The 24,527-nt window shown below is 40.4% G+C and overlaps 1 protein-coding gene across 2 annotated transcripts in view; it reads left to right on the forward strand.

Annotated features, from left to right (window-relative positions):
• LOC144043236 (myosin-10-like) overlaps window positions 1–24,527 on the forward strand; it is a 60,530-nt gene that overhangs the window by 26,070 nt on the left and 9,933 nt on the right. The window contains exons 4-37 of one of the 2 annotated variants that reach the window (XM_077556603.1): window positions 4,368–4,395; window positions 6,129–6,231; window positions 6,507–6,536; window positions 8,578–8,670; window positions 9,230–9,293; window positions 9,594–9,692; window positions 10,271–10,414; window positions 10,542–10,637; window positions 11,147–11,265; window positions 11,401–11,553; window positions 11,640–11,813; window positions 11,894–12,067; window positions 13,070–13,184; window positions 14,986–15,179; window positions 15,572–15,693; window positions 15,834–15,903; window positions 15,983–16,143; window positions 16,223–16,331; window positions 16,438–16,569; window positions 16,642–16,848; window positions 17,348–17,485; window positions 17,631–17,754; window positions 17,845–18,016; window positions 18,979–19,191; window positions 19,266–19,410; window positions 19,510–19,716; window positions 20,406–20,510; window positions 20,611–20,763; window positions 20,845–21,093; window positions 21,212–21,424; window positions 21,499–21,711; window positions 21,801–21,962; window positions 22,040–22,168; window positions 22,260–22,348. In XM_077556603.1, coding sequence (XP_077412729.1) covers window positions 4,368–4,395; window positions 6,129–6,231; window positions 6,507–6,536; window positions 8,578–8,670; window positions 9,230–9,293; window positions 9,594–9,692; window positions 10,271–10,414; window positions 10,542–10,637; window positions 11,147–11,265; window positions 11,401–11,553; window positions 11,640–11,813; window positions 11,894–12,067; window positions 13,070–13,184; window positions 14,986–15,179; window positions 15,572–15,693; window positions 15,834–15,903; window positions 15,983–16,143; window positions 16,223–16,331; window positions 16,438–16,569; window positions 16,642–16,848; window positions 17,348–17,485; window positions 17,631–17,754; window positions 17,845–18,016; window positions 18,979–19,191; window positions 19,266–19,410; window positions 19,510–19,716; window positions 20,406–20,510; window positions 20,611–20,763; window positions 20,845–21,093; window positions 21,212–21,424; window positions 21,499–21,711; window positions 21,801–21,962; window positions 22,040–22,168; window positions 22,260–22,348 — 4,699 coding nt within the window. The remainder of the gene's footprint in view (window positions 1–4,367; window positions 4,396–6,128; window positions 6,232–6,506; window positions 6,537–8,577; window positions 8,671–9,229; window positions 9,294–9,593; window positions 9,693–10,270; window positions 10,415–10,541; window positions 10,638–11,146; window positions 11,266–11,400; window positions 11,554–11,639; window positions 11,814–11,893; window positions 12,068–13,069; window positions 13,185–14,985; window positions 15,180–15,571; window positions 15,694–15,833; window positions 15,904–15,982; window positions 16,144–16,222; window positions 16,332–16,437; window positions 16,570–16,641; window positions 16,849–17,347; window positions 17,486–17,630; window positions 17,755–17,844; window positions 18,017–18,978; window positions 19,192–19,265; window positions 19,411–19,509; window positions 19,717–20,405; window positions 20,511–20,610; window positions 20,764–20,844; window positions 21,094–21,211; window positions 21,425–21,498; window positions 21,712–21,800; window positions 21,963–22,039; window positions 22,169–22,259; window positions 22,349–24,527) is intronic. The other variant, XM_077556604.1, reaches the window with a different exon arrangement.

Raw genomic sequence — 24,527 nt, forward strand, 5'->3', positions numbered from 1 at the left:
CATTGAAGGGAGAAGGAAGAAAAAAACAACAGTTTAAACCCACTTGGTTCTTTATAGAGAAATTAAGCTTTATAACCTCTTGCAACCATAACTGGCACCTTTGTGGTAGATGCACTTCATTAATCCCTTGACGGAATTATAATATAAGGGCTGTTCCCTGAGCCTTTTCCATGAACCAAAGTTCAACTTTACAACTTTTATTGAAGAAAAATTGATTATAATGCAATATTTGGACCGTCCAAAGATGAAGTAAGCTAGTCCATGATTAAGACTCTCACGTCAGCCTGCATAGCACGCCTGTCAGTATTACCCAATAATTAAGGTTTTAAGTGTCACTTACCAAACCTCAGTCCAAGTTTATATTGGAACCAAGTGGAGACTGGTTGCATTTTGGTGCCTATTATAAGCTGGGGGAGATAAATCTGTGGGTCTGTGGTGTTTTTTTGTTGTTGTTGTTTTTTTGTTTTTTTTGAAAAACAACTGCTTTACATGTAATCATTAGCCCAAAAAAATCCTCATTGGAAAAAAATCTTGGCTGATTCAGAGAAGGCTATTAGATCACAAGCCAAATTTTAAAGGTCTGAATCATTGTAGATTGTGCAATTCAACTGTAGCCTATTCCATTTAAAACATAATAAAATAAAACAAAACAAAAACACTTATTTTTAATTTTTTAGAGAGAGCACAGTATTGTTCATTCGGTAATCTTACTGATTCAAGATGTCATCATTATTGCTCTAGCTTGTGTGTTTGTGTGTGTGTGTGTGCGCGTAAGTGCGTGTGTGTGTTTGTGCTAATTAATTCACCTGACACCTATTAAGAATCCCATACCCTTCACCTAAACCGAAGACTTCAGAATCACAGTCGTGAAGTTGTCAGGAGACCTGAGGAAGGATCAAAGAAAAGAAAGAAAAGTGAAATCCAGCATCGACCAGACACCACCTACTACCCACAGGGTTACAAAACAGAATATTGCACCAACCCCAGAAACATCTAAAGTCCAACAAATTAGGAAGACCTCAAGAGACCAAAAGAAAGACTGAAGAAAGAAAGGAAGGATAGATGAAGCAGAGGTAAGATCCACAGACATCACCCTCCACCGATTCAACAACTACAGGAAGAAGCAGATTGTGTTTGAATTTCGGTAGATGCTGCCGTGGTGGATCTGGCATGCATGGAAACCTCCACCAAACAACGGAGCTGACGACCGGCCAAGCACAACCCCCCAGCGCCAGGGCACAACCCCCGGGCCCCGCGAGGGCCACCAGCCGGAGAGCAAACCCCGACGCGCCCCCCCACCTCAACACGGCAGGCCCACCAGGCACCCCGCCGGCCCCGCTCGGCCCACGACCCCCTTCCCCCACACACCCGCCACCCACCACAAACCAGGCCCCCAAATCCCCAGACTAGGTGGCTGTGGTGGCGCGGCAGGGATACAGATGCTTAATATTCCAATCTGCCCCAACCGATGGCTCCCCACCCCAACTCAACCGCCCCTCCTAGTTGTGGGGTGCATTAAAATTGGAGGGAAGTTGCAGGGCGAAGACGGTGTGTCCACCCTAGACCCCCCCCAAGGAGTGTGTTATGTGCCTTATGTTTCTATTTACAAAGTGTATTGTGCAAAACTAGTGGAGTGCGTTAAGAGGGACCTCTCCCAACCCGGCGGGGGCAGGCAAGGGGGAGGAAGGGGGAGATGAGAGGGAACCACGGGGCACCCGAAAGAGAACACCCTGAAGCAGCACCCCCCAAGAGACCCAGGAAACGGCCGAGACGCAGCCACCACCCAGCAGCCAACAGAGGGGCAGAGCCGCCCATGTCCGGCCAGGGGGGACAGCACCTACAGTAGAAAGTTAACCAACAAGCATGCAATGATTCAAAATATTAACCCTTAGTGCCCATTGGAAGTGAGTCTTGAGGAATTGGTGACTGTAAGATCTCATTGAATGTGTACTACTCAATCCTGCTGGCAGCAACTAACTGGGTTCCAGACTATAAAATTACAACCATTAGTCAAATGCCAAATACAGAAGCAGCAATATAAGTTATAGCGATGTGGTGGCTCTCGGTAACAGGCAGAATCAAGTTACCAGATTTAGATTAAAAGATTCTATGTACGTGTAGCCCATGTTTGTATAAATTTTGATATGTTTTTTATTTGAAGCAGAGATTATTTGCATTAAAAAGTGATTTATGAGGAGGTTAGACCATTGGTCGATATTCAGAGTTTGTTTATTTTTCCAGTTAATAAGAATTGTTTTTTTGGCGATAGCAAGGGCTACGTGTGAAGATTGAGATTGTTTACGTAGTAAGTCAGTTGTTGTTAGGTCCCCTAGCAAACACAAGCTTGGAGATAAAGGTATCCTACTGTCCAAGATAGCGGAAAGTTTTTCTAAGACTTTAGTCCAGAAAATAACCATAGTGCATAACTTTAAAGCATGAAAATAAGTGTCGGCAGTGTTTTGTTAACACTGGAGACAAATGTCGGAGTCTGAGAGTCCCATTTTCTTCATCATGTATTGAGTAATATGTGTTTTATGAATAATGTTATATTGGATAGGTTGTAAATTTGTGTGTTTTGTCATTTTAAATATGTTTTCACAAAATTTAATCCAAAAGTCAGATTCCGGAGCTATAGACAGGTCTGTCTCCCATTTCGAGATGGGTAAATACATTTTATCTGTGTACGAAAGTAACCTAGATATTTTTGAGAGTTTTTTTGTTTTTGTCGGAGAAAGCTTTAATATCTTTAGCTAAAACAGGCGGTTGGAGCGTACCCCAAAGTGTTGGAATTTGTTTCTTTACCATATTTTTAACTTGCTGATAATGTAAAAAAAAATCAGTTTTTTATTTTGTATACGTTTGTATATGATATAAACATATTATCTAAGAAAATATGGTGGAGATGGGTAATTCCTTTTTGCTCCCACACACCTAAATAAAACGATTGCTTGTTAAGTTGAAAGTCGAGGTTATGCCATATGGGAGAAAGCCTGCAGGGCTCCAATTGGAATTTTGTGATTTCTAGTGCCTTCCACCAGGCGGTCAGGGTGGAGGAACTCATTGGGTTTTTAAAACAATTGTGTCGCTTAATCGATGTTGTAATAAAGAGTAAATCTGAAAGTCTGAGGTTGCTGCAATCCTTCTCTTCTAGTTCCATCTAACAGTTGGTATTTCTTTATATCCCATATAATGAGGTATTGTAGCTGGTTAGCTATATAGTAGTGCATAAAATTTGATGCCTCTAGACCTCCTTTGGATTTGCTTTTCTGAAGAGTAGATAGCCTAATCGTTGCTTCTTATTTTTTTATTCCAGTAGAATTTTGTAACGGCCGAGTCCAGCGGAAGTTTTTTAAATTAAAGGAAAAGAGTGAGGGTCCTGGCTTGTAGGGTTCCATGAATTTTCTGTAATAAGTAGTAGTGTTGATTTTGTCCAGTTAATAGAATAGTCTGATAAATGTGAGAATTTAGTCATTAAGTTAAATACTTCCCCTAACAAGATAGCAGGTTCTTCTAAAAAGAGTAAAATATCATCGGCATATAGATTAATTTTGTGTTCTGTTACCCTGGAGTGAATTCCTTGGATTATTCTATCCTGGCGTATAGCTAATGCAAGCAGCTCAATAAATATCGCAAATAATAAAGGGGACAATGGGCTCCCTGTCTTGACACAGGTGTCACATGACACGTCATGAAGGATATTATTGTTGTTGCAGTGAAATTAGTTGTGGCTTTGTTAATGGAATGTGCTTTTTCACAGAGCACAGAAGCAGACCAACTGCAGTGCAAACATGTTGACTGCAGTCATTGACAGCTGTCATTGCATTACATGAGGCTTTTAATCATATGGTTCAGTTTTAAAGGGGGAAAGTGGGTTTGGTGAGCGCTTGTGTGGGTTGCGGTTGTGGATATGATGAAGGTATTTACTTTACAGAGGGATCTTGTTGGATTAGGTTATATTGCAGATTTCCATAATTCCTAGCGTGGTGGTAGTGGTGGAATATGCGGTTGTATTTCAATGAGCATGTTATCGGATAAAATAAATAATGCTGAAGCGATGACGTTCTGCCAGGAAAGTTTAGTGAATGCGAAGCTCAGTGAATAAAGTTTAATCCTGTCATCTGGATTTGGGCCTGTATTGTGCTGTAACGAAATCTGAAAGTCCTTCACTTTCTGGTCGGTGTTTCAGTTAATGGTTGACTTTTCTGGAGACTGACGTGGCATTTTTACTGTTAACCTCATTTGCTTTCATGCCACTTAGTAGTAGTCTGCATGTGTTTAAATTTTGAATTGAAGAATTTCCAAACAGCTCATGAACAAAATATGGAACATAGAAAGATGGTGACCATGTTCTTTTCTCATCTCAACAGATCGTGAGGACCAATCAATCCTTTGCACGTGAGTATTGTGACTTCATATTGCATTGGCCTTTTTATGAAAGATCTTTATACATAAATTGCTTTGTCTGTTCTATTGCTTAACCATTCGTCTTTTAATCCATCCTCACCATTCACGCACCCCTACACAGTAGATCACCGCCTTTCATCCTTTTGTGGTTTAATGCAATATTATTGCAAAACAGCTTCTTGTCTTCTTAGTTGTGTGTTAAAAGGCAAAGCCAATTGATGAACTCCCTTGCAGCTGTTTTGCAGGATTGATGTGTAAAAGAGGCTATAGATGGCATACCGGTAGTAGTGAAAACAAATGGCTCTATTCTTCATCTTGAGTCATATCCTCGCCAAAAGATAGCATCCATGCTCTTTAAAATTTTTCGTTTTGGATTTTTGGCACAATCCTGCTAACTATCTGTCCTACATATTGCTGTTTTACTATGTCGTAATGATTGGTGTTGAAAAGGGTAATTAAAACAACAAAGCTGGTGGTTTGGGAAGCCTTTTGATCTTTGCTATTTGATGAATGGGACACTTTAATTTTGGCATTTTGCACAATGAGTATTCTGTTGTTCATCATTTTGCTGAAAATACTTTTCAAAGTTACCCACAGACTGCCATGTGATTGTCTGGCAACCAGTTCAGGATGTACCGTGCCTCTCACCCAAATTCAGCTGGGATAGGTTCCAGCATACCCGCAACCCTGGTGAGGATAAGCAGTACAGAAAAATTGGTGGAAAGTTACCCAAAGATAACAGCCAACAAAAGTATTTTTGAGTGAGGACGAATGTATTGGTGTTCCTTATTTGTGATTAACATGCATTTAAATCAAACCTTTCCTTATGGTATACTTCACCAAGGCAGTCTGCCATTCTTCGAGTATGTTCTCATATAAAGTAGATGACGAATAAGGATGTTGATTATCACGGTCGCATAAAGGGAAGATTTGTCAAACATTACAGACGACAGTAAATCCAAGTTTCAGTTTCGCAGCCAGAGATGCTTGATTTGTAGCCCAGATGTTTGTCTGATATGCAATAGAAGCACACCATTAAAACATAACAACGGAGAGTGGCTCTTGAAATGAAGAACTTGGAGAATTTCTTACCTAGAAGTTATGGGTAGTGTTTAGAAGTGAGCATGAGTCAGACAACATTTAAAAAGTGAACTATCACTCAGTAAAATACTCCTTTTCGGAGTAAAAAGCCTGGTAAGGATGGTGGTTATTTCCAGAAAGATCTTCCAACATGATATTTTCTCACTCGAGCATAGCTATGAAAACATGAAGCCAAATGGGATGTGATGACCTACATCGTCATGTCTGTATCCTGCCTTTGCGGGCTCACCCCTTGCATCTAAGTGCAGAGAAGCTAATAACCAGCTTGACTAAAGCCACTGGTATGTTGCCGCATGTCGAACTCCTGGACTGCCTTCTGTCTTGGCCATGGTTTTCCAGGCTCTGGGACCTGGTTGTGGGAAGTGTGGATGCTCCTCTCTCAACACAGCTATCATTAGAAACCGCCTGAAAGCAGAGCCTGGAAACTTTGGAGACAAGCCCACAAAATCACATGGTGGGCCAATAGAGCATTTGGGCAGATGGGTGATTATATAGAAAACAACAACACATGCCTGACGATGTTCACCCTCTGTCCCTTTTGTTTCTTCGCCTTTCTTTGATGTTTTTTAGGTATACGTCTGTACCTTTGCCAATCTGACTTGTATCAACCCCTTTGCTTTCAGAGGTGAATCAGGCGCTGGGAAGACAGAGAACACAAAGAAAGTGATCCAGTACCTGGCCCACGTTGCCTCCTCACACAAAGGACGCAAAGACCACAACATTCCAGTAAGAGCCCCACTCTAACTTTGGTTTTAGCCAAGCTTTCATCCATCCTCGCTCTTTAACCTCAAAATTGAATAGTCATGTTGACTGTATTATTACACTGTCGTGAAAAGTGAAGTGGATAACCTAGTTTGCATATTTTGCCGACGCTAATCAACAGCAAACTTCATAGACTTGTGCCTAGCTTGTTCCTGCTTCACACCATACAATGGCTGTTTTCATGGGGGCTCGGCTTGTGTCTGACATAACACTTGCATTTTTTTATCCATAACAAACAGCCAGAATCTCCCAAAGCATTCAAGCTTCAGGCAAGTGCATCTCCCACTATCTCAATACAATATATTATCATTTGTGCCTGTGTGTTTGCATGCCCTTATCTTGAAATATCCACCACTTCCATAATGACTTTGCATGATTAATCGAAGCTTCTTTCTTTATGAGGTATTTGTGTTCGCTCGGCTTCCTCACGGGATTATTTGAAGCCCACTAAATCTGCCATAAAATCGGAGGGCGCATGAAATTAAAGGCCAAAATGGAGTTTTAGTAGAAACACATGTCAAATGTGCTTAAAAAATCTGACGTGTCCCTTTGCGTTGAGTACTTTGTCGTTTATGTGTATTTGATGACCATATCATTTGAAGCTACTGCACACAATGATCATAGTGACTATAGTGTCACATTGCAGCAATTGCTGCAATGTCCTGTAATCTGATACCTGAGCAGTAATTATAAACAGGAGATTTTTTTCTTTCTTTTATGGACGGTTTATAAAACGGGTCACCAACCTTTTTGAAACTGAGCGGTAATGTGAAGGGCTACCAGTTTCATACACACTTCTGAATTTTTTTGCTCAAATGACCTTTAATTATATATAATGAATGAATTGACCTTTGAAATAAATAGCAAAATTCAATACTTTTTTCTTTTTCTAGAACAGGTCCATAGCTACAGAAGTGGTTATTGGGGGATACCTGGAGTCCGCGGGTACAATGTTGGTGACACCAGTATTTAGTTTACACAAATATGGTTGATTATTCTCAAGGTCAAGCTTCCATTTTTATGAGGGAACCTTATGGTACCAAACAGGGTGAGATGGAAGGGGGGATGCACATATCTTGACTAAGTATTAGTCATGTAGTTTAGATGCGTGTCATTAGCATAGCATAACAAACTTTTAACATTTATTTCTGGGTTTATTATAGTCATGTTATTGCTGCTGCATGGGCAAAAAAAAAGAAAGATTTCCCTGCATGCCATACTGCACTTAATGTGGCTAATCCTTAATTGGCTAATTTGCAGCTAATTGAAAAGCAACACTAAATATTAAATAAATAGTCTGCTGCAAATTAAAAAAAAAAAACTGTATTAGTGTCCCCGACCTGCTACTTTAAGGTCCTACAAACAGAGAAAATGATGGTTTAATATATGTTGTGATTCAGTCAGTGGCTGTGAGCAAGTAACTGTAAACCTTGGGCCTCAGTACTCCCCCTGCCATCAGTCTGACCTCCATCAGACTGCTCTCCTTCTGCCTCACATTATGGCTGCCTCTGACCAAAAGCCAGAGGAATGTGGACACAGCGATTGAGAGAGAGAGAGAGAGAGAGCATGGTCGGGGGAGAAAATATGAGGTAGTGGAGAAACACACCAAATCACTTGGGAATGTCTGTCTATTCTGAAGTTGTACATGTGCTGATTTCTGAGTTATTATTTGTAATTGTCAGCTTCAAAAGACACTGAATTGTAGCAGCATGAATGATTAATATTTGTGCTGAATTATGCTCCACATCACATGTCCACTTCTAAGGAAAGAAAGTAGAGCCAGAAACTGCTCAGTTACAATCAACACATTTTGCAATACTGCATCAGCAAATTACACTTAGTAGTGTTTGTTGTTGTAGAGTCCTTGCGTTTGCTCCCAAAATGCTCTGGGGTCATCTGTGAACTTTTTCTGTCATCACTATTTGTATCCTTGTTGACCTCCCAACCACATAAGAACCTCAAGGAGGTCTTGAATCTCATGCAGATGTATCGGAGGATCTTTTAAGAATGTCTGGTTTACTTGCATTGTCCATTACATTGACTTGAATAGATTTTAGGCACAATTGAGAGTTACCTTAACATATTAGTATTTTTTATGTTGCATGAGTTTGCTGTAAATACACACATTTTAACCCTCTATGATTTTTTGACCTGATACTCATACCTTGACGTTTACAAGTGCAATACTCCATTTAATTGTTTTAACTTGTGATTTTAACGGCACTTGAGAGTTATTTTTTATTATTTGGTGAAGGCATTGCAGTTGTGGGCAAGGTCGATGTCCTCTGACTTTGTTTTCTCTCTCCGCAGGGCGAGTTGGAACGACAGCTCCTTCAGGCTAACCCTATACTGGAATCGTTTGGTAATGCCAAGACAGTGAAAAATGACAACTCATCTCGCTTTGTGAGTTTTTCCTTATGCCCTGACCATCTTTATTTTGAGTGCACGTATGTTTACAACTCAATGAAAAGATTTATGTCAACTTAACAATATCCATCAGTGTAGTTTACATTTCCTCAAACAGTTTACCATGGAATGTACAACATCATATTATGGATTTGACATATTTTTATCTCCAGTTTTCCAAGGACATATTTGCATTGTGAGCAAGTGTGACTACTTTACAACTATAGTGTTGTGATATTTGAACAAGTATAAATTAGCACTTAAATGTAAACTCAAAATTAATTATTTTAAAAAATGCCATTGTCACTAATATGTACACACTTGTGAGGATATTTGTTTCAAAGTAAGATCAAATGATTCACTAATGTATCAAGGTTATATCAAAATATATTATGTAAAGATACTCACAGGAATGACCACAACTATTAGTCAGACAGTATTGAAAAATGTGGCCAAGTGCAACCACCGTGGTGCTCAGATGCAGATGCAGCACATATTGAAGACTTTTCAATTCAACTGGGATTTTAGCATGAATATTGATCTTTCTTTCCTGCAGGGCAAGTTCATCCGAATCAATTTTGATGTTGCGGGCTACATTGTTGGGGCCAATATTGAAACCTGTATCCTTATTACTGAAAGAAAGATTAAAGATGGAAACTGGTTGAAATACTGCTTGTTTTTGCCTGACAATAATCAATGTAGCCTGGGCTGAAAGTGTCTGGTTGCAGGGTTATATAACAATATGATTGGCTGCAAGGTTTTTGTGAAAGTTTATAAAGAAATCCCATTCTTCAGTTGCAGGCCATATTCTGTGTAATGTCTTTTAATAGTAATAGTTGCTACAGCACTGGCAAAAGTGAATAGCTTGATTCCTGTTCTAATTCCACTGTCAGCTATCAGTTCTTAACATTTGCTGTCAGACCTTCTGGAGAAGTCACGGGCAATCAGACAGGCTAAAGATGAAAGAACTTTCCATATTTTCTACCGCTTGCTGGCAGGAGCCGGAGAGCATCTCAAAAGTGAGTATATTCTGTAGCCAGCATCACAGTCGTAACAATGTGTTTTCTTCCATCAAGATGAAGAGACTTCAGAAAGCTGGTTTCAATTACCGGTAACATTTATGTGTACTATTTTGATAGCATGTTGATATTTTGCTTATTATATCTAAAGAAATGTCTGTCCTAATATGCTTTAGAAACAAGGAATGTAGTACTGTCCTTTTTTATTTATAGGAGCAGTTTTTAAAGAGTGAGTTGTGCCTTCAGGGGAAGCATTGCATTGAGCAACAACAAAATGGATACATTTTGAGTTCCTATAGTGAGAGTGGAGCATATCACGGGCGCTAAGAAAACTACACAAAATAGATCATTTGTTAATATCCAGATTGTTAACAAATTTGTTATTGTGTGTTGTGTAGTCTTGTTTGTTTGTTAATTTGTTTACCAAAAATCTGTTGTAATTGAGATGTATCAAGTTCACCCATTTATACACCAAGTCCTTCAAAATGGACCTTAATGCAAATGTTTGAAAGATGTTTGTTTTGTTATTTTATCCCAAAAGTAAAAAAAACTATATCAATTTCTCTCTCCCATTACAGCGGACCTTCTTCTCGAAGGCTTTAACAACTACCGATTCCTGTCTAATGGTAACATTCCCATCCCTGGCCAGCAAGACAAAGATAATTTCCAGGAGACTCTGGAGGCCATGCACATCATGAGCTTCTCCCATGATGAGATTGTCTGTAAGTTTTAGTTGTAGATATTGATATACAGTACTCCACTCAGCTTCTCTCAACATTGATGACAACTATTTATCTTATGTTCCGTCACTCGAAGATGTTTTGTTGTTTTTTTTTAAATTCTCATCAGGCATGTTGAAGGTCGTCTCAGCGGTGCTGCAATTTGGCAACATTGTCTTTAAGAAAGAGAGGAATACAGATCAGGCCTCCATGCCTGAGAACACCGGTGAGCTTTCAATAAACACATGCACACAAAACACACACTGTCACGTACATCAATTCAACACTCATGAATTTAATGATTGGCCAGTCTTAAAAATGAGATTACAGTGTACCCTCAGCTTTCACCACAACAGGTGGTAGAAACCATCTTGCTCATATCTATAAAATGTGCACTCAAACAAGAAGTTAGGTTGTCTTCTTGGTATTTGATTTTGCGATGTTCTGATCAATCCTTCAAGTGTCGACAGGCCACATTGTTGAGTGTCAGCGTGATCCAATATCCCTGCAGACATCAGCCACATAATAGTCAGTGAATAGACTGACAGAGAATAATTCGAGCCATTCCACATTTTCACCATATAATTATGTTTTTTTTGTTCTTAATCCTTGAAATATTGTCATCAAATTGATAAATTTATAGGTATACAATTGGGAAATGTGCAATTACATTGTACAATATGTTAAAGCTTCCTGTTTTGTTTTGGTGTTTTTTTGTTTTTCTTGGTCTCTCAGCTGCACAGAAACTTTGCCATCTGCTTGGAATGAACGTTATGGAGTTTACAAGAGCTATCCTCACTCCGAGGATAAAAGTAGGACGAGACTATGTACAGAAAGCACAGACCAAGGAACAGGCATGTTGCTATTTAACTCACAAGAATAAATGACAATAATTATAATAGTTACACCCTAAAATGTAATCATTTATGGAAAAAGGAAATTATCATGGTTGAATTTGTCACTTTAACTGGTTTTCTCTCATTGCACAGGCTGACTTTGCTGTAGAAGCTCTGGCCAAAGCTACATATGAGCGACTGTTTCGCTGGCTGGTCCATCGCATCAACAAGGCCCTTGACAGGACTAAACGTCAGGGTGCATCTTTCATCGGCATTCTGGATATCGCTGGCTTTGAAATTTTTGAGGTGGAAATTAATCTAATTTGCGCACGGCAATCTTGCACTTTTGACATCTTAACTAACTTGACTTCTGCCTCACGTCTCATTTTAAGCTGAACTCATTTGAGCAGTTGTGCATCAACTACACCAACGAGAAGCTGCAGCAGCTGTTCAACCACACCATGTTCATCCTGGAGCAGGAAGAGTACCAGAGGGAGGGCATTGAGTGGAGCTTCATCGACTTCGGCCTTGACCTTCAGCCCTGTATCGAACTCATTGAGAAGCCGGTTGGTGCTCCTTGTTTCTATGCATGCAATGTTCAGGCTTGGTCGTGTTTATTTGTTTTAAACCAGCTCTGTCCCTTCAGAATAACCCTCCCGGTATTCTGGCTCTGCTGGATGAAGAGTGCTGGTTTCCCAAAGCCACAGACAAGACCTTTGTGGATAAAGTGCTCCAGGAGCAAGGCACCCACACTAAGTTCCAAAAACCACGTCAGCTCAAGGACAAAGCTGACTTCTGCATCATCCACTATGCAGGGAGGGTATGTCATTCTGTCTAAATAGAGCACGGCTTAGTGAAACTTAGACACATGGAATGTTATTCTACTATATAAAAGAAGGAAAAACGTATCGCATGACTACTACTTAAGAATAGATGTCACATTTATGCATGCCCTTATGTCTGGCTAATGTTTTAAGGCACGGACTTTGATGGGTTGCAATTGGCCTCCATACAATAGCCCAGTTGTTGTACTGCCGCCTCTGCTGCTGCTGCTGGAGGATTCTCACATCTGGTTCACATTGATGTGAGACTGACGGCTTCGTTCAGCGATAGTTATATAACAGAGGTTTGCCGTTTTCACCTTTGTGTGGCGTTTGTAAAGTGAAATCTTACAGTATGACATTCCCATGCGGATGCTTGTAAGTCATGGCTGTTGATTTTAGAGCCTGTAGAGTCTCAATTGGACTTAAATGCCTTGTTCTGCCTTCTTGAATTCTTGAACACAGTGATGAGTATCAGTCCTGCAAGTGAAGCTTGCCATGCCAAACAGAGAAGAGACTCCATCCAGTATTCGGTCCGGGAGGCAGCATTTCATTTCAACTTGTTCAAATAAATCCTCTGAGACAGAGTAGTACTGAAGAGAAAATATGCGCAGTGTGAGTTTGCTTTTCCGGGATTCTGATGAATCCCAGATGGGGAACTGACATTCCTCATCTCAGGTTCCTCACCGTGTCAATTACTTGCTATGTCGTGCTGTGATCCAGCACTCGTTTTAGTGTGTCGGGCATCATGGTGTTACAGGCTAATCCAATTAACATAGCACGACCAAACATGAGCCGACATGGTCCCTGATGAACACAGTGACCTGTCAGTCAAATGAAAAGAATGGACAGGAACAAATTTGGTTCTGCACGTTGATGCTGTGTGTCATTTAAGTACAAGCGCAGTTGCAATCTTTAGTACAACACATACTGCTGTAGTGCCACAAGTGGAAGAGGTTCCCAATCGTAGTCCAAATGACATAGGAATGCTATTTCCTCAGGTGGACTATAAAGCTGATGAATGGCTCATGAAGAACATGGATCCCCTGAATGACAACGTGGCCACACTGCTGCATCAGTCCACTGACAAGTTTGTTGCTGAACTCTGGAAAGATGGTGAGATGTTTCCACATGACCTATTTTGCCTCATTTTGGAGATGAAATAATAATGAAGAAAGAACACATAAAACACAACAAAGGATTAAAAATAAAGTTGATTGGGAAAGATGACTAAAAGAGAAAATGAGTATTAAGGAAGAAAGAGAGGAAGGAGGATGCAATGTATTGAGTAAAACAAGGTGATGATGGTGTGAGAGAAACATAGAACGTGGAAGAAAGAAAACATTGTCAACTGCATACTTGTGGTATTTGCTAATGAGCTAAGCATGCCTACACTATGAAGAACATGGTTAATATGACAGACTACATCTTTATATTGCCTTCTGGACTAATCCTCAATGGTGTATAATATGTTTTAATTATTATTTTAAAAGTAGTGTGTAATTTCATTATTGATGCTGATTATTGTGACTAATTTGACTTTAAACACAGAACTCACATTAGTGCACATGGAGATGGCAAGAGGTGGTTGTAGCTCTTTCTTTTAACTCACTCCACTGCCTTGTGTGTGTGTGTGTGTGTGCGTGCGTGCGTGTGTGTGTGTGTGTGTGTGTGTGTGTGCGTGTGTGTGTGTGTGTGTGTGTGTGTGTGTGCGTGTGCGTGCGCGTGCGTGTGTGTGTGTGTGTGTGTGTGTGTGTGTGCGTCTTTGTGTGTCTCTGTGAGTGTGTCTTTGTGTGTGTATGTGTGGGTGCGTGGGTTTACGCACGTGTTGTTGTAGACATTCAGACGTTTCAGAGAGCCTCTTTCTATGACAATGTGTCTGTGCTCCATGAGGCTCAAGGTGAATGATGATATGTACTCCTCGCGATTGCCCATCCTCCATATTGGATCACTGATTCCACATTTGGTCAATGGCTGCTGTATGCCCACTTTAAATGCTGTTTCGCATCGCATGGCCTATTCTCATTTTTATAACACAGGGTGTTATTTTGTAATTCTTCCATCATGATTGGGGACTTCCTTGATGATTATTTCAAGTATTCAATTTCCTTTTGTAAGCCTCCCAAAACATATATTGCAAAACATAAAGAGACAATAGCATTTCTTCAAATAAAAAATAAATTTTGAAAATGTTATATTACCAATTTTCAGGTCATGTACCAGTAGATTTATCATGTCCACCTCCCAGTGCAGAGGACGTGTGATCGAGTCCGGGCTTCGGGCCTTCCTGGGTGGAGTTTGCATGTTCTCCCTGTGCTTGTGTGGGTTTTCTCTGGGTACTCCAGTTTCCTCCCACATTCCAAAGACATGCATGGCAGGTTAATTGAACACTCCAAATTGTCCATAGGTGTGATTGTGAATGTAGATAGTTGTTTGTCTCTGTGTGCCCTGCGATTGGCTGGCAACCAGTTCAGGGTGTACCCCGCCTACTGCCCAAAGCCAGCTGGGATAGGCTCCAGCGCCCCCCGCGACCCTTGTGAGGACAAGCGGTTAAGAAAATGGATAAATTGATGGATGGATGTACCAGTAGATTTAGTTCGGCTCTGACTATAGTAAAACAGTGAATAGTCGTTTTTAAAAAATCAGCATGTTTCCAAGGGAGAAAAAAAGTAGATATATGTGTTTTCACAGTTAGCTGATATTATGCCAGTTCTGAGGTCAAACCGGGTCATGGGTCTCAGTTGGTGATTTTCACCACTACTGCAACACGGGAAAAGATTTGCACACATGAATACTTCATTTCATCTTCACTATACAATATCCTGCATTTATAATTTTGCCACTTAATGTGCTAAATTAGCTTCCCTACCCAATTTTCACCATGTATTGCTAACAATGTCACATTTGTCATCACCAGTGGATCGAATCGTTGGCCTGGACCAAGTTGCTGGCATGAACGAGACAGCATTCGGTGCGTCATACAAAACGAAGAAGGGCATGTTCCGCACAGTGGGTCAGCTGTACAAGGAGCAGCTGTCGAAGCTGATGGCCACATTGAGAAACACTAACCCTAATTTTGTCCGCTGCATCATCCCCAACCATGAGAAAAGAGTGAGTCACAAGCTGGTCACGGTCCCTGGTCACCCTTTGAAATGGCTCTATTTACATACTACAGACAAATAAAGTAGATAAACATGCATCTAGTATGAGCTATTTAACCATATTTTAAAAAATCATATTCAAAAATAGTAATGCAGTTTCGACTGCCGCCGTCAGATAGGTATTAACAAAATATGTAGTGCGATTGTACTTTGTAGATTTTTAGAGCTATTATAATGGTCTTCAATCGATTATGTAACTCTAATCTGGCTAATGCTGTCCATAGCATATATATGGCTCAGGTGTGTTATGTAACTCTAACCAAAGTTACAGTCTTCATCAGGTCATGTTGACTAGGTGCATTTCATTTTTTTTGCTGATTGTGGTTTGTCTGGCTCCTCCAGGCTGGTAAACTCGATCCTCACCTGGTTCTGGATCAGCTAAGATGTAATGGTGTTCTGGAAGGGATCCGTATCTGCAGACAAGGCTTCCCCAACCGTATTGTCTTCCAAGAGTTCAGACAGAGGTACTCTACTTTCAGTTTCATGCCTATGTAGATAGCGTTGCTAATTTACTAAAAAATCACTTTGAATACGTTAGATAAATTCTGATTGCTCATAAACAATTTTTACCAATCATGCCCTCTATTCACACCTCTGTGTCCAGGTATGAGATTCTCACTCCAAACGCCATCCCGAAAGGCTTTATGGACGGCAAACAGGCCTGCGAGAGAATGGTCAGCAAACAATTACAAAGTTGTTGTTAGCTATTTATCACGATCTCATCATTGTTTCAAATATTTCCCTCTTTGCTAGATCAAATCCCTGGAGCTTGACAACAACCTGTTTCGCATTGGCCAGAGTAAAATCTTCTTCAGAGCGGGAGTGCTGGCCCACTTGGAGGAAGAGAGGGACCTGAAGATCACTGACATCATTATTTACTTCCAGGCTGCTTGTCGCGGATATCTTGCACGCAAGTAAGGGTTGCATCTCTTCCTCTTTCTGCATGATTAATCTATACCCGCATGCCCTCTACGCTTCATGTTCTCTCTTCAGAGCCTTTGCCAAGAAGCAGCAACAGCTCAGTGCACTAAAGGTTCTCCAAAGAAACTGTGCTGCATACTTGAAGCTGCGTCACTGGCAGTGGTGGAGACTTTTCACTAAGGTGTGACCGCTAGAGAACAGAACTGCTTGGATTTACACAAACCACTGAGATTCAAGAGCAAATTTCTCTGACATTATGACAACTGCCCCTTCCATTCCAAATACAGGTGAAGCCCTTGCTGCAGGTGACCAGACAAGAGGAGGAGATGCATGCAAAAGATGAAGAGCTGGTCAAAGTGAAGGAGAAGCATACAAAGGTGGAGGGACAGCTAGTAGAGATGGAACAAAAACACCAGCAGGTCAGATCTGTTGATTTAAATAATGGTAGAAACAGTTTTCCGCGATGCTCAATCAGTGTTGTTTCTGTGTAGTTAATAGAGGAGAAAAGCATCCTAGCAGAGCAGCTTCAGGCAGAGACAGAGCTGTTTGCTGAGGCTGAGGAGATGAGAGCTCGTCTGTCTACCAAGAAGCAAGAGCTGGAGGAAATCCTTCACGACCTTGAGTCCAGACTGGAGGAAGAAGAGGAGAGGGGCCAGGGCATCGTAAATGAGAAGAAGAAGATGCAAGCCCATATCCAGGTAAGCCCTGAACATATTGAAATAAAAAAATAGACGGACACTAATACTATACAGGGTGTTCACTTTTTTTTTTTTACACCATTTGAAATATAAATATCTGTCTAACTACAGTTCCTCGGTAACCAAAATTAAGCAGGTTTCAAGTTGAAAAAGAAATTTTATATTTTTCAAAATTCTAAAAACTTATTTTTAAGAATTTATAGATTTTAAAGGACTTCATAAAGTCACAAATCTGTGTACTGTCTGTGACACGATACGCATTTTCCTTTTCATCTTTCTCTTTGAGTTTTATATTTCGCCCAAATCTTCTTTGCATACTGCACACGCTTTATTAACTATGTTAGATTAATTCGAACATGCAAAGTGCCTTTTCTGTAGGAATAATTATCATTCTTCGATCTGAAATAAAAAGTATTAATTAGTAATTAAAGTAAAAAATAAAATAAAAAGTAATTTGCTGAAATAAATGGTGCATTTGTGTGTGCGTGTGTTTTGGTAGGACCTGGAGGAACAGTTGGATGAGGAGGAGGCTGCTCGGCAGAAGCTGCAGCTTGAGAAAGTGACAGCTGAGGCCAAAATGAAGAAGTATGAAGAAGATATTTTGCTGCTAGAGGACCAAAACACCAAGTTTGTCAAGGTGAGAGGCAGCAAAGTCGAATTTACTTCATGACAAATGTTTTTTGGTCCTATGAAAAGTTTGTCTATGCAGCACTAAAACAAAGTGATGAGTTGAGAGATTACACATGCAACCTAAGATTGTATATACTGTATGCGCCTTTTAGGAAAAAAAGTCCCTGGAGGATCGTATCAATGAGATGGTCATTTTCCTTGCTGAAGAGGAAGAGAAGGCTAAGAACCTAGGAAAGGTCAAGAACAAGCAAGAGATCATGATGGTTGACTTGGAAGGTAAAGGAGATGCACTTTTGTCATGTGAAAGAAGACACATCACTTCGCCACATCTCTAACACTTTGAACATTGACCAATGTTTAATCCAGAGAGGCTTAAGAAGGAAGAAAAGACCCGTCAGGAGCTTGAGAAGGCTAAGAGGAAGCTGGATGGGGAAACATCTGATTATCAGGACCAGATCACTGAGCTCCAGGCCCTGACAGATGAGTTGAAAACTCAAATAGTCAAGAAAGAGGATGAGCAGCAGTTACTTCAGACAAGGTAGGAGATCAGTCATACAGAACGATAGAGAAGTTCAACAAAATACTGTGAGTCAGAGCTAAATATGGGTTTGAATATTGACTTGCTGATATAATACCTTGCAGCATGATGGGAATGACATTAACGTTGTCATCACCTCATTTAACATTGATGCAATATATGTAGTCTCACCTGCTCCTTTTATGTGTTGCATGTTATTGGACTGACATCGCTCAGACAAGTATACAAATCAACTCTCATAACATGGGTCTGAACCAACAAAGTATTTATTCTCACTGTTTTGGAATGTGTCATTGTGTGATTGGTGGCCTTGTCATCAGTATTATATGTCTTGCACAAATAAAGCAATGTAAGTATGCAACTACTATAAGCAGCAGTCGAAGAGAGCTTCTAACAAAAGACCAAGCTGAAAAAAATTGTTACACAGCAAACAAAAGTGTCGCATATTTTAAGTTGTCAGTGTGAGTCAGTCATTCACCACAAATGACTACAAAGATGATTTGGGCAATAATCCTTACTCAGAAGTCAGAAGAGATGTGGAGCAAACTTCTCATCATAAAAGAATGCACATGAGTCCAATGTACGACAGTAACTTTATCTCTGCTGCCATCCAGTGGTCAAAAACAAGTCATAATGTCACTGTACCATAGATAGTTTTATCCTAATTACACGTTGTTATTATCTGCCTGATAGGTCTGTGGAGAAGTTTGCATGTTCTCCCCGTGCTTGCACAGGTTTTCTCCGGATACGCAGGCTTCTTCCCACATTACAAGAGCATGCTTGTCAGGTTCACTGAAGACTTAAAAAAAAAAAGTCCAATTGTGTTGATGTGTATGAATGATTGGTTGTCTACACTGTATGTGGTTTGTCTGGCGACCAGTCCAATGTGTACAGCCCAGTCTGCTCACCTGTGACCCTAATGAATTTTGACATTTGATATGTTGTTGCTCGATGTTTCACAGGGGTGAAGATGAGGTCAACCAGAAGAACAACGCTCTGAAACAAGTGCGAGAGCTTCAAGCTCAGCTGTCGGAACTGCAGGAGGACATGGAGTTGGAGAAACAGGCCAGGAACAAAGCTGAGAAGCTTAAGAGAGATTTGGGTGAAGAACTGGAAGCCCTTAAGACAGAACTGGAGGACACCCTTGATACTACTGCAGCCCAGCAGGAGCTAAGGTAACAATTTCTGGATTTGTCTCACTGTCAAGTTTCAAAAATCAATAAGGTTTCAACTTTTCTGTCATTTTTAGAACCAAACGAGAGCAAGAAGTTGCAGAGCTGAAGAAAGCCATTGAGGAGGAGACTAAAAACCATGAGGCTCAGATACAGGATATGCGACAGAGGCATGGCACTGCTTTGGAAGAGCTCTCCGAGCAGCTTGAACAGGCCAAGAGAGTAGGGCACCTTCCCTGATTATATAACATCCCACATGAAGAAAAAAAAAAAGTTACTGAAGAATTGTGAACCTTAATGTTACCTACAATTTATTTCTAGTTCAAAGCTAATCTGGAGAAGACCAAGCAGAGCCAGGAGAGCGCCAACAAGGAAATGGCTTGCGAAGTCAAAAGCCTTCAACAGGCGAAGACAGAGTCCGAGCACAAGAGGAAGAAACTGGAGGCTCAGCTGCAGGAAGTCACTGCCAGAAACACTGAAGGCGAGCGTGCCAAGGGCGAACTGACTGAACGTGCGCTCAAACTGCAGGTGACGTGTATTTACAGTGGCACAGTGTGTTCTCTGCAGGCACAATTCCCTCAAAGGCAAATGGGTGGTATCTATACATCTTGTCATACACTCATTGCCATCTCAGCAAGCATCTTGAACTTCAGAATGGTGATGTTTTCAAGTGCATGAAATTGTAGCTTATGATTTAGGTCAACTTGACCAAGAAGACAGCTTGGGCTTTTGATGATGTATAGGTCAGATACATGTGACTTGGCCATTCAAACGGAGGTCGTATTGCAAAAAAAATCGCCTATGCATCCGATCTAGGACCACATGTGAAAGTGACAAAAGACGGATTTGAAGAAATTGGAATTGAGCCAAGACTGTCATTAAAAAAATCTGATACAGGTTGCGGGGCAAAAAAATCCAATTTGACTCGCATTTGCCTGCAGTGTGAACCTATCCATAGAGATTGATGACTCAATATGAAACATAAAACATATTACAATTGGTTTTGAAAATACTTGAAAACTGAAGAACAACTCCGTTTTTGTTTGCAATTTAATGTTTTCATCTACATGACGCCTAGGTGAGTTTGCATTTATTACAACAGACAGATAAGTAAGGGCAACTCTCAAATTGAGTGCTTCTTGATATTGTATAATTTTTCTTATAAATACACTATGTTCCAAGCTACTAACCAACAAACTGCTCATTTGTCCATGCAGACTGAGCTTGACAATGTATCTGCCATGCTGGAAGATCTAGAGAGAAAAGGCATCAAGATGACAAAAGATGTTGCTGGACTGGAAAGTCAGCTCCAAGACACACAGGTGCTCCACATTGTTTTTCAGTATTTATCCAAAAATGAAATGTGATGAACTTTTGTATTTCAGCTAATTATATTAACTAACTAACTATATTTTCATGTAGGAGCTGCTTCAAGAGGAGACCCGTCAGAAACTGAACCTCAGCAGTCGCATGCGCCAGTTGGAAGAGGAGAAGAATGCCCTCCAGGAGCAGCAAGAGGAGGATGAGCTGGCCCGCAAAAATGTGGAGAAGCAGTTGCTGACCTTACAGGCTCAGGTAGGGCTGATCATCTTTGATTTTGCTGGTGTCTTTTCTTTCATTCACAATTTGAGATGTGTTTTATTTTTCTGTTTGTAGTTGTCCGAGAGCAAGAAGAAGCTTGAGGACGATGTAGGGACAATAGACGGTCTGGAGGAGGCAAAGAAGAAGCTTCAAAAGGACTTGGAGATGTCAGGCCAGCGTCTGGAGGAGAAGACCATCGCTTTTGAGAAGATGGAAAAGACAAAAACTCGTCTGCAGCAGGAGCTGGATGATCTCACGGTTGACTTGGACCATCAGCGGCAGAGTGTGTCCAGCCTGGAGAAGAAACAAAAGAAATTTGACCAGGTGTGCAAATCTTGATTTTGCCCGTTTATATTTTGTGAAAATATCCAAATTATTGTGTCCATAGGCAGATCACAAATATGCTGTCTCTATTTTGACCATGGATTATTCTTCTCTGTAGTTGCTGGCCGAGGAGAAGAGCATTTCAGCCCGCTATGCTGAAGAGCGTGACCGGGCTGAAGCTGAGGCCAGGGAGAAGGAGACTAAAGCTCTGTCCATGACCAGAGCGCTGGATGAAGCTCTGGAGGCCAAAGAGGAGCTGGAGAGGGTTAACAAGCAGCTCCGTGCCGAAATGGAAGATCTGATGAACTCGAAGGACGACGTGGGCAAAAATGTGAGTCTTATTGGACCAGTAAATCATGCGTTCAGAAATCCTCATAAAGTCCGTTGATCTCCTCTGGGCTGAAGGTTCACGAACTGGAGAAATCCAAGCGTACTCTGGAGCAGCAAATGGAGGAGATGAAGACTCAACTTGAGGAGCTGGAGGACGAGCTGCAGGCCACCGAGGATGCCAAGCTGCGCCTGGAGGTCAACATGCAGGCCATGAAGGCTCAGTATGAGCGGGATCTTCAGGGCCGGGACGACCAGAACGATGAGAAAAAAAGAGCACTCATAAAGCAGGTGCAGCATCCAGCTTGGCTTTGACCTTTAATATTAATGCCCTTACATTTAACAGTGGCCAACTGTATTGTCTTGGCTCCTCCTTACAGGTCAGAGAGATGGAGGCAGAATTGGAGGATGAGAGGAAGCAGAAAGCTTTAGCCGTTGCCGCTAAGAAGAAACTGGAAATGGATTTGAAGGATGTGGAGGGTCAGATAGAAGGTGCCAGCAAGGCTCGAGACGAAGCCATCAAACAACTGCGCAAGTTACAGGTGCACGTTTGGATCACATCACTGTGCCTTCATTCACATGCCGGACTAGCATCTAAACATCAACATTTTGTCTCCAGGCCCAAATGAAGGACTACCAGAGGGAACTGGAAGATGCCAGGGCTTCCAGAGATGATATTTTTGCATTATCCAAGGAAAATGAGAAGAAACTGAAGAGTCTGGAGGCTGAGATTGTGCAGCTGCATGAGGTACAGAACTGTTGCTAGAATGGAATTTTCCATCACAAACTTAAAAGACTGAGGCAGCATGAAAACCTTTTCTCAACTTTTTTCTCTGTAGGACCTGGCAGCATCGGAGCGAGGTCGACGCCACGCTGAGCAAGAGAGAGATGAGTTGCAAGATGAAATCTCCAACAGCACATCTGGAAAGTACGTTGACCTTCCTTTTACTTCATCTTCTACACCAGGAGTACCAAACCATCCAGTCGATTCGGGTTGTAGGGAAGAAAAAAAAGGGTTTGTGTGTGCGTGTGCAGGCTTGGGGAGTAACGAAATACATGTATGTATTGAGAATTAAAATATATTTTTTAACTGTATTCCATTACAGTACAGGGGAAAAAAACGTAATCATGTTACAGGTACATTTATTAGAAATGGAATTATTTCGAGGGATTACAATTTCTATGATGAGAGAGAGAGAGACGCTGTTGTTGTGTCGTGTTGATGTCGTGTCCTCCACCCGCGGCCAATTGAAAAAGATTCACGGACTAGAGGAGGAAGTGGCGAACATACTTGGCTTGCTGAAGGACCGATTTATCTTTTAACAAAGAAAAAGTTTGAGATGAGAGTCCTGCGTATGCCACGATGAGCTTCTTGCTAGCCGCCACTACACCATAATTGTAGTTACACCTTCCGAACAAATCTCCCTCCCACCAATTCACTATTTAAACACTATACACAATATACATGGCTAAACTCGTGACTGGGATAAAAGTTAATTTTGTAGTTGATGTCACGCATCGTCATCCTCGTATCATTATTAGTGCATGCGTTGCGTGCATGGGGGTGAAATGAGCTACCATGGGAAATGTTGGTTTCAAAACCATATGTCCCTTTTCTCCCCACTCTACATTGCAGCAACAGCAAGCAAAGCTTTACTTTACCTCATTGGATGACCATCTAACTATCTATCTATACATCTATACATCTGTGACGTGTGGTTGCTTTCAGTGACAGTTTGAAACAGTGTATGGCCTTCAATCAATCAACCTACCTATACATGCATTTTAATAAATATTGTGGTGATATTTATTTTTATTTTGTCTTCATGAGTATACTTGGTATTGTAGTAATCCAAAAGTAATCCAAAGTAATCAAGCTACATTACTTTAATATGGTACTTGGATTACATTACTAAATAATTTTTTTTAGCAGGTAACTTGTAACTGTAACGGAATACATTTTAAAAGTAACCCTCCCAACCCTGTGCGTGTGTTATTTGGTGTTAGTGTACAAAAGTTTTCGAAACGCATTGACCATTCCACTTCTAGGTAGTTAAAATAGAAGATAATGTATTGTATTGCTTACTGTATATGGCACCATGCATTTTTTTTATCCTTTGGTTCTTTATTGAACAAATCAACACAAAAAAACACATTACAAGTCTAAAATATAAATTTAAGTTAAAAAGAAAAGAAGAATAGGAAGTTAGAAAAGAGTTTATATATTCAAAGGGGATAGGAGGAAGTTAAAAACTTATCTAGTCCTACCATTTATTTGTTTTATGTTCATAATAATAAGGTAATGTATTTCAACAAAAGGAAATGTATAAACCTAATCAATCAAGTGCACTTTAACATACGCACATTTGCCAGCGACATATGTACATGAAATTCATAGACATATACCATCATACATTTATAAAACATATCCTCATACTCACATATACAATTTTCATTACACTCATACATATACATCCAAAGAAATTACAGCATATATACAATTTTAACAGCTCATGTCTTATGTAAGTAATTTTTTTAAAACTTTGTTTTTAAACAATTTTTTAAATTCAGCAAGTGACTGACATCTTTTCAGATCAGTTCCAAAATCATTCCACAAATTAACACCTTTTACAGAAACACACCTATTTGTTCTTCTTTTCATTTTTTTGTAGACACTTGTACCCTTTATGTTATAAGGACTCTCTCTAATTTCAAACAGCTTCTGAGTACTGTGGCAGAGTAGATTGTTGTGTACTTTATACATTATTTGTGCTATTTTAAATTCAACTAAGTCACAGAATTTCATTGTATTTGATTTAATAAATAGAGAATGAGTTGGCTCGATTTATAATTCTTATGGCTCTTTTTTGCAGTTTGAAAACAGGATCGGTATTTGTTTTATATGCGTTTCCCCAGATTTCCACACAATAGGTCAGATATAGTAATAAAAATAAACAATATATGTGTATAATGATTTTTTATTCAGGACATCCTTAGTTTTAGAGAGTATCCCTGTAATTGTTGACATTTTCTTTTTGACATTATCTATGTGTGACTTCCAACATAATGTTTCATCAATAACTGCTCCAAGAAATTTATTTTCATGG

This window comes from Vanacampus margaritifer, chromosome 2, assembly GCF_051991255.1.
Source record: "Vanacampus margaritifer isolate UIUO_Vmar chromosome 2, RoL_Vmar_1.0, whole genome shotgun sequence".
Classification (NCBI taxonomy): Eukaryota; Metazoa; Chordata; class Actinopteri; order Syngnathiformes; family Syngnathidae; genus Vanacampus; species Vanacampus margaritifer.